A 9,415-nucleotide genomic window follows, 5' to 3' on the forward strand; every position below is an offset into this window, starting at 1 on the left:
GTGAGTAAACTTATACCTGCCATATATTTGTGGCAATTTCTAGAGTGGCAATTGTTTTCTATTTTACTGGAATCAGTTTTCAATAGGAATAAAGTATAAAATCAAAGTCTTTATCACAAAACCATTACCATCAACTACCCATGCATTTATATACATATGCATGCCCACATCCATCCAACCACTCATCTTTTTCCCCAAACTCACAACATTTACATGGGCCAGCATTTATGACTAAGCACAGTCCCTTCTCTCAAGAAGCTCATAGACCTAGCAGGGGAGATGGAGAGACTATTTATGTGTAAATTATATTATCATGAAAAATTTATTATGAAAGGTTTGAAAGTATGATGTGAAAGCATAGAAGGGGAATATCTAATCCAGACTGGAGGAGAGTGAGACATCATTGACTAGTTGTGGAATAGATGGAATGAATTTTTATAAGAAATAATCAGCTAAATGAAAAAAGTCAGGGTGCCTTAAGTGCAGAACAAAAGTATGGGTAAAGCTGATCATTCATGAAGGAGCAAGGTAGTTCATGACATTTGTGAGGTGCAAGAAAGATGGGCTATAGACAGCTCCCAAGAGTTTTATATGCCAAAATGCTGTGATGTTGAGAGAGCAGGAAAAATCACTGCGTAATTTTAAGCAGTAAGTAGGCGACAGAGGAAACAGGAAATATTCTCTTGGTATGTATGTTAACTGCCTCTCTTAAAACCTTTATGGTAATCCTTGCTTCTATTCCTCTCTCTTTCTTTTCTTTCATTGCTCCTGTCCTTTCTCGCTCCTCCCTTCTCCTGCCTTTTCCTACCCTCTCCTTTCTTACTAGTATCCATCAACTAAACAATAGCAATAGACTGCTCACAAGTCACTTTATCATGGCAATGAATCTCTGAGAACATTTTTAAAGTGACGGTTGTGATACTTTTATGACTATACAGTTGTTCACACATTTGTAAAACTTTATTTCAATTTTTAAATGCTTATTTGAATATTGATATCACTATAATCTGAATTTGAAAGGGCGTACATCTTGAACCCCTTATTTTGTATTTAAAAATCATACTTTTTAAGTCAAAAACAATATAAGTTGTTTTAGATCATTTAAACAGAAAAGAAATACAGACTTGAGGAAGTGAAAGCCACATGTAATCTTACTTTTCAGGACTTACTATTTATAATATTTTGTATTCATTCTTGGAGAATTTTTTTATTCAAACACAAAGTTTCATATTAATTTTATGCACTTTGTTTTCACTTAAAATTTAAATCTTTCCAGATCTGTATGTGTAGAATTATTTAGTTGATTTTAAGAACTTCAGGGTATTCCATTATATAAATATACTAAAATGTGATTAATACCTTTTCTATTGATTGACATGGGCCAACAACATTCTATTATTTGTATACATGTGTGTATCTGTTTGTAAATACATATATATTATATGAACATATATGCTGCATGTACATAATATTTGCTCTTATGCTGGTACTTCTAGGAATAGATTTGTACATTTTAAATTCTAACAAATATTAATTTATAATCCCTTCATCAATGTATAAGAGCACTTTTTTTTGAAACCTTGATAATACTGAGAATTCTCTTTCTCTGTTGATCAGTAAAACACAAAACAATGAAGATTGATGATGATCACTGATGATGATGAGACTAAATATCAATAAATATGTTTATTGGCCAGTTGTATGTGTTGTTGCTGTTCCTGGTGTTAGTTACCTGTGCATGCCTTCCCACTTTTTAAAGTTAGACCTTCTCCTTGTAGAGTTAATATATTGATTTTTCTATCAAATATACCACTCTGATTGATGAGAATATTTTTCCTATCTATTGAAATGTGTCAAATTAAGACCACTTGTTTAATAAAGGATTTTTTGACATTTGGAAGATAAAGAAAAGAGAAAAACAGGGAAAAACACCTAATTTTCCTGCGACTAAGAAAAAAAATAATCTTTTATTTTTACTGACTTTTCTGTTGGTCGTTAAAATATTTTTATTTATTTTATAGAGTTGGGAACATACTAAATGTGTGTCTTTTTGTATTCCAGAATATCCATATTTTAAAATACCCACACATTGTGTGTTCAAAATCTTTAGATAGAGTTGATTATAGGTCCTTTGAGATGTCATATCCACTACTATTCAGTTCTGTAATTACCCCATTATTCTTTGCTTAATCTTTATGTATTTTATCTCAGTTATTGGCTATAAAATTCTACATCCATTGCCCTTGTGGTGGGTCCTCTTAGTAGGACCTCTGTAGTGTTTCCTTTTGGCTACAGTAACCCTCAGGATTCCTATTACTGCCTGGCCTGACCCTTCTCAAGTCTATTCTTGGCTATAGTGGGACCATGATGCTCCCACCTTCTTATGTTGCTTTCCTTCTGAGGAAGCACAGACTTGTGACATGCAGGAGTCTGGGTATGATGTGGGGTAGTAAAAGGGAAATATGATGACATAAGAAAGAATGGTTGTTAGTAGTGTGGGGCTGGGGGGAAAACTGGTGGTGGCAGTGCATTGGGGGAACCACGTTATTTAATTCAGGCATGAAATAAGCATCCATAATTTAGTTTGGTTGCTTAATGGCAGTTTAGAAAATTATGTAAGAAACAAATTAGTTAATATATTAGATTGAAATTTATGACATTAAAATTTAATCATCTTTGGACCTACAGAAAGAACAATTCCATATGCTTCAAACTAATAAATACACAGAAATCCAGAGAGTAACAATTTATTGATAAACATAGAAGATAAGAATTTCTATTTTTTTTTCCTGGACATATAAGTTTAAAAATGGGTTTCCTATTCATTTGTTTCTCTCTCAGATCTACGGTTAGGGTTAGGGTATGTGCCTAATATCCTGCTGTTCAGAGACCTCTCCCAAGGTTATGGATTAGGGGTTAGGATTTCATATTCATCTTATTTGATAACCATTTCTTTTTATTCAATGAAAATTATTCATATATTTTGATGTTACTGACTTTTATTTCATTATACATGTTTGAATGGCTCCTCAGGTGGAATTACCATTAATAATTTAATTCTCTATTGTAGACATTTAGGTTATTTCTAATATTTTTTAATAAGTATGGTTCTAATATATATGTAGCCCTATAGCTTATTTTTTAACTAATCTATTGTAGCATTAAGCAAATTTTCTTCAAGTGAGATTCTTGGTCATAAATGAAGGATAATTGAAACTTTTTGGTGTGTATTATTATTGTCATGTCATAAAATTCTGGTTTAGTTTTTATTGAAGTATAGTTCACATACAATGTTATACTTGCTTCAGGTGTAGAGTATAGTAATTCACCAATTCTATACATTTCGCAGCACTCACCATGATAAGTGTAGTTACTGTCTGTCACCGAACAATATTATTACAGTATTATTGCCTATATTCCCTAGTGACCTACTTATTTTATAATAGGAAGAGTACCTCTTTGTTTTAAAAATTTTAAATGTTTATTTAGTTTTGAGAGAGAGAGAGACAGAGCATGAGCAGGGGAGGGCCAGAGGGAGAGGGAGACACAGAATGTGAAGCAGGTTCCAGGCTCCAAGCTGTCAGCACAGAGCCCAACATAGGGCTTGAACCCATGAGCTGTGAGATCATGACCTAAGCTGAAGTTGGACACTTAACTGACTGAGCCACCCAGGTACCCCAGGAAGAGTATCTCTTAATACCCTTCACCTACTTTGCCCATTCTGACACCCCCATCAGTTTCTTCTCTATATTTATGAGTGTGTTCCTGTATTTTTTATTATTGTTTGTCTTGCTTTTTGGATTTCATATATAAGTGAAATAATTTGGTATTCACTTAACATTCACTTAACATTCTCTAGGTCTACCGAAGTTATCACAAAAGGAAAGATCTCATTCCCTATTTTGTCTGGGTAATATTCCATTGTGTGTATGTGTGTGTGTGTGTGTGTGTGTGTGTGTGTGTAATATATATTAACATATATATATATATATATATATATATATATATATATATATATATATATATATATATATTAGTATTAGGTTGCTTCCATATCTTGTAAATAATGCTGCAATAAACTTAGGAATGCAGATATCTTTTTGAATAGATGGTTTTGTTTTCTTTGGGTAAATTGCAGTACTGGAATTGTTGGATTATCTAGTATTTCTGTTTTTAATCTTTTGAGGAAACCCCATACTGTTTTTCACAGTGGGTATGCCAATTTACACTCTCACCAATAATACATAGGGAGGGTTCTTTTTTCTCCACATCCTTGCCCAAACTTGTTATTTCTTGTTGTTTTGATTCTAGCTATCCAACAGGTGTGAGTTGATATCTCATAATTTTGATTTGCACTTCCCTGACGATTAGTGAGTGAGCATCTTTTTACTTGTCTTTTGGCCATTTGTAGGTCTTTTTTTCAAAAATATCTATTTGGGTACTTTGGTGATTTTTTTAAATTATTTGTTTTTTTGGTATGAGTTTTATAAGTTCTTTGATAGTTTTTTGATATTTTTTGATATTAACCACTTGTCAGATATATTATTTACAGATATCTTCTCCCATTCATAGGTTGCCTTTTTTGTTTTGTTGATGGTTTCCTTCATTGTGCCAAAGCCTTTTAGATTGATGTAGTCCCAATAGTTCATTTTTGCTCTTATTTCCCTTGCCTGAGGAGACATATCCATATGCATGTTGCTAAGGCCAATGTCCAAGAGATTACTGCCTATCTTTTATTTTAGGAATTTTATAATTTCAGGTCTCACATTTAGGTCTTTAATGCATTTTGGGTTTATTTTTATGTATAGTGTAAGAAAATGGTCCAGTTTCATTCTTTTGTATGTAGATGTCCAGTTTTCCCAACACCACTTATTGAAAAGATTGCCTTTTCCTTATTATTGCCTCCTTTGTCAGAGATAAATTGATCATATAATTATGGGGTTATTTCTGGGCTCTTTATTATGTTCCATTGACCTAATATGTCTATTTTTGTTCCAGTTCCATAATATTTGATTATAAATGATAGCTTTGTAGGATATCTTGAAATCAAGGCTTGTGATAATTCCAACTTTGTCCTTTTCTCGAGATTGTTTTGGCTATTTGGAGTCTTTTGTGTTCCATACAAAGATTAGGTTTATTGGTTTTAGATCTGTGAAAAATGCTATTTGTATTTTGATAGGCATTGCTTGAAATCTGTAGGTTTCTTTGGGTAGTATGGACATTTTAATGATATTAATTCTTCCATTGCATGAGCATGGTATATCTTTCCATTTCTGCATGTTGTTTTCAATATCTTTCTTCAATGTCTTATAGTTTTCAGAGCACACTTCTTTTATCTTCTTTGTTACATTTATTCTTAGATATTTTTTCTTTTGGGTGCAATTGTAACTGGTGTTTGTGACTTAATTTCTCTTTGTTACTTCATTATTAGTGTATACAAATGCAACAGATTTCTGTATATTAATTTTGTTTCCTGTTACCTTACTGAATTGATTTACCAGTTCTAGTAGTTTTTTTTTTTTTTTTTTTTTTTTGAGTCTTGAGGATTGCCAATGTAAAGTATTATGTATCTGCAAATAGTGACAGTTTTACTTCTTTCTTATCAATTTGGATGTCTTTAATTTTGTTGTTATTGTTATTGTTGTCTGATTGCTGTGGCCATGACTTCCAGTGCTATGTTGAATAAAGGTAGCACTAAGGGACATCCTTGTCTTGGTCCTGTTGCTAGAGGAAAAGCTCTCAGTTTTTTTTTTTTAATCATGGAATATGCTGTTAGCTGTGTGTTTGTCATATGTGGCTTCTATTATGTTGAGGTATATTCTATCTAAACCCACATTGTTGAGAGTTTTTATCAGGAACAGATGTTCAATTTTGTCAAATGCTTTTTCTGTATGTTTTTATATGATTATATAGTTTTAATTCATTTTGTTAATATGATGTATTATGTTGATTTACTTGTGAATATAGAACCATCCTTGCTTCTGTGGCATAAATCCCACTTGATTGTGGTGAGTGATCCCTTTAATATATTGTTGAACTCAGTTTGCTAATATTTTATTGAGTAATTTTGCATGTCTATTCATAAGGAATATTGGCCTATAGTTTTCCTTTTTAGTAGTGTCTTTGGTTTTGATATTGGGGTAATGCTGGCCTAATAGAATGATTTGGAAACCTTCCTTCCTCTTGTATTTTTTGAAATAGTTTGAAAGAAATTGGGATTAAATCTTTAATTGTTTGATAGAATTCACTTGTAAATCCTCTGGTCCTGGATGTTTGTTTGTTGAGAGTCCCCCCACCCCCCCGCCCCAACTCAGTTTCATTACTAGTAATTGGTCTATTCAGATTTTCTATTTCTTCCTGATTCCATTTTGAAAGGTTGTATGTTTCTAGGAATTTATCCATTTCTTTTAGCTTGTCTAATTTGTTGGCCTCTTTGTATCTATTTTGAATGTACCTTCTGGAGAATTGTATTAGTTTGTACTACCATTATCAGTATATGAGTGTGTCTGATTCCTCACAGCCTCATTCATGACAATCATCATTTTTTTTAAACTTAGACGATTTGTTAGAACTAAATAGCACTCTAGTGTAATCTTATTTACATTTATCTGATTACTGTTTTATTTTTCATGATTATGATTAATAGGCATTTTGCTTTTGTCAATAGTCTTCATATGTTCTACTCATTTTAAAATTGATATATAACATTTTGAAATGTATTTGGAATAGGTAATTTCATATTACAAATATTAATCATCTGGGAGTGCCTGGGTAGCTCAGTCAGTTGAGTGTCTGAGTCTTGATTTCAGCTCAGGTCATGATCCCAGGCTAGCGAGACTGGGTCCTGTGTTGGGCTCTGTACTGAGTGTGGAGCCTCCTTAAGATTCTCTGTGTCTCCCTCTACCCCTTACCCTGCTCGCATGCACATACTCTCTCTCTAAAAAAACAAACAAACAAACAAATCTATTTTCCACAGTGTTTTTACTTTTATTTTTATAGCACTTTAATCTTCATGTAAAAATACCTATGTGTATATCTATATATACTGTCCTTCTATATCTGTGTATATTGACATATAATGTGATTTTGATTTCAAGGTCTTGGTTACTGTCAACTATTTCCTCCTTGTTTTGTTAATGAAGGGTGTTAAGAATGAATTTTCCATCTTAATGTTTGTTTTTAGTATTTATATATTTCTTTTGTTTTTTTCTTAACATTTAAGTATTCATTAAAAATTTCCTTATGTTTATGTTAAAAGGCAAAGATCTCCATTTATCCAAGTTCCATCTGCTGTTCCAATCTTGTTGGTTGAATACTTCACCCTGTCCACACTGATATGATTCTTCAGTAGTCTCACTAAGTTTACTTTAGGCCTTTCATTCAATTCCTTACATTGAAGCCTTGTGACTGTTTGACAGCAGAAATATATCAAGCTACTCCTTAAAATCCCTAATAATTCTCTATTGCTCATAGGATATAAAGCAAAGTTCAATTTATGGATACAAACTTTCATCCTATCTGGCCTGTTACTCCAGCCTGATCTCAATTGTTTATCCCTTTGCCCTGCTAACCTTCCTGTTTCATGATCTTTGAACTTGGCATTTACATAGTGTGGGCTCTACTTTTCAGTAGTAACTCCCTGTTAAGCAGAATCTGATCAATCACCACTTGGATGAGCCACATTGTCTTATGGTACTCTGTTCTTTAAAGGAAAAGAGGGCTCTATCTGTCTCTAAAGCTATTTAATGTCTAGATCCACCATTAGCCTGTAAGCCTCCTAAAGTCAGGGTCAGTGTTTTACCTCAAAACTGGACATATGGTAGCTTTCAATAGGAATATTAGTTATACTATGTGTGTATATTAGCTGAACAGATAAATTAACATGATATTTTAAAAACACCTGTTGCCTGTTACTAAAGATTTCTTCTTAAAACCAGATTTAATGAAAGCTTAAATCTGTGTTTTAAAATAATAATTTTTGGTAAATTCCTTACTTATTGTTTTGTTTTTGCTCTTTTAGGTATCACCAGGTAAAGCCAATGTTTGAAACAAATTACTCTGAAGTGTCTCAATTTGTGTTGCTGGGACTTTCTACCTATAGACCAGTGCAGCATTTTCTCCTTGCTTTCTCTACCGTGTTTTATGTAACAATTGTTCTGGGAAACCTTTTTGTTGTGTTTACAGTGACTTTTGACCCATACTTACATTCCTCCATGTACTTCCTTTTAGCCAATCTCTCATTTATTGATTTGTGCCTTTCTACCTTAACAGTTCCTAAGATGATTCATAACCTATGCTCTGGGCACAAAACCATATCCTTTCAGGGCTGTGTCATCCAAATATTTGCCCTTCATGTCCTGGGTGGATCTGAGATGGTCCTGCTCATCGCCATGGCCTTGGACAGATATGTGGCCATATGCAAGCCCCTCCACTACCTGACTATCATGAGCCCACAGATGTGCATTTTGCTTCTGTCCGGTGCTTGGGTTATTGGCCTCATTCATGCAGTGGTCCAGGTAGCTTTTGTTGTCCATTTGCCTTTTTGTGGTCCTAATGAGATAGATAGCTTTTACTGTGACCTTCCTTGGTTTATCAAACTTGCCTGCACAGACACCTACAGAATGGAATTCATGGTTACTGCCAACAGTGGGTTCATTTCCATGGGCACCTTCTTCTTATTGCTCATGTCCTATATCTTCATCCTGGTCACTGTATGGAAACGTTCCTCAGGTGGTTTGTCTAAAGCCTTTTCTACTCTGTCAGCTCACATCACTGTGGTGGTTTTGTTCTTCGGACCGTGCATCTTTGTTTATGTGTGGCCATTTCCCACAGTGCCAGTGGATAAGTTTCTTGCCATTTTGGACTTTATGATCACACCCATTCTGAATCCCATTATCTACACATTGAGGAACAAGGACATGAAGATGGCAATGAAAAGACTGAGTAGTCAATTCCTGAGTTTGAGAATGATCTCCTAAATAGCTCATGGGAAAACAAGTGGTGCCTTCTGCAAGCAATACTGTATGGATAAGTGTTGAAGGGTTATATACTATCTTAAGACAATTTATTTTTCAGTAGAACAAAAATCTCAGATAGTTTATTCCATGTTAATGGTCAGTGGTGTGATTATATGCATATTTATTTATCTAAGACCATTTTGCCTATTTTAAAATGTTAAAATACCGAAAACCTGCATTTTGTGTGGCTCATGAATTTGAAGTCACCGTGCTGTATTTGCAGAGCAATGGTGTAAACAAAGTTTTCTGTGTTACTGGATTGGAATATATTCTCATGTAGACAGAATGACTGATTCTTACAACTTTTTTTTTCTTTTTTTTTTTGGGTGAACAAAGCATTTAAGTTGGTTCAGGTGTGCTGCTACTTTTTTCTTTTCTTTGTTACTTAGGTTAACGGA

General features: G+C 33.6%; 1 protein-coding gene across 1 annotated transcript; it reads left to right on the forward strand.

The window, feature by feature from the left end:
• The first annotated feature begins 8,039 nt into the window (after positions 1-8,039).
• LOC122221233 (olfactory receptor 4F6-like) lies at positions 8,040-8,978 on the forward strand. Its single transcript, XM_042940547.1, has one exon. The coding sequence runs from the start codon at positions 8,040-8,042 to the stop codon at positions 8,976-8,978; it is 939 nt and encodes a 312-aa protein (XP_042796481.1).
• The last annotated feature ends 437 nt before the right edge of the window (positions 8,979-9,415 follow it).

Source organism: Panthera leo, chromosome B3 (genome assembly GCF_018350215.1).
Source record: "Panthera leo isolate Ple1 chromosome B3, P.leo_Ple1_pat1.1, whole genome shotgun sequence".
Classification (NCBI taxonomy): domain Eukaryota; kingdom Metazoa; phylum Chordata; class Mammalia; order Carnivora; family Felidae; genus Panthera; species Panthera leo.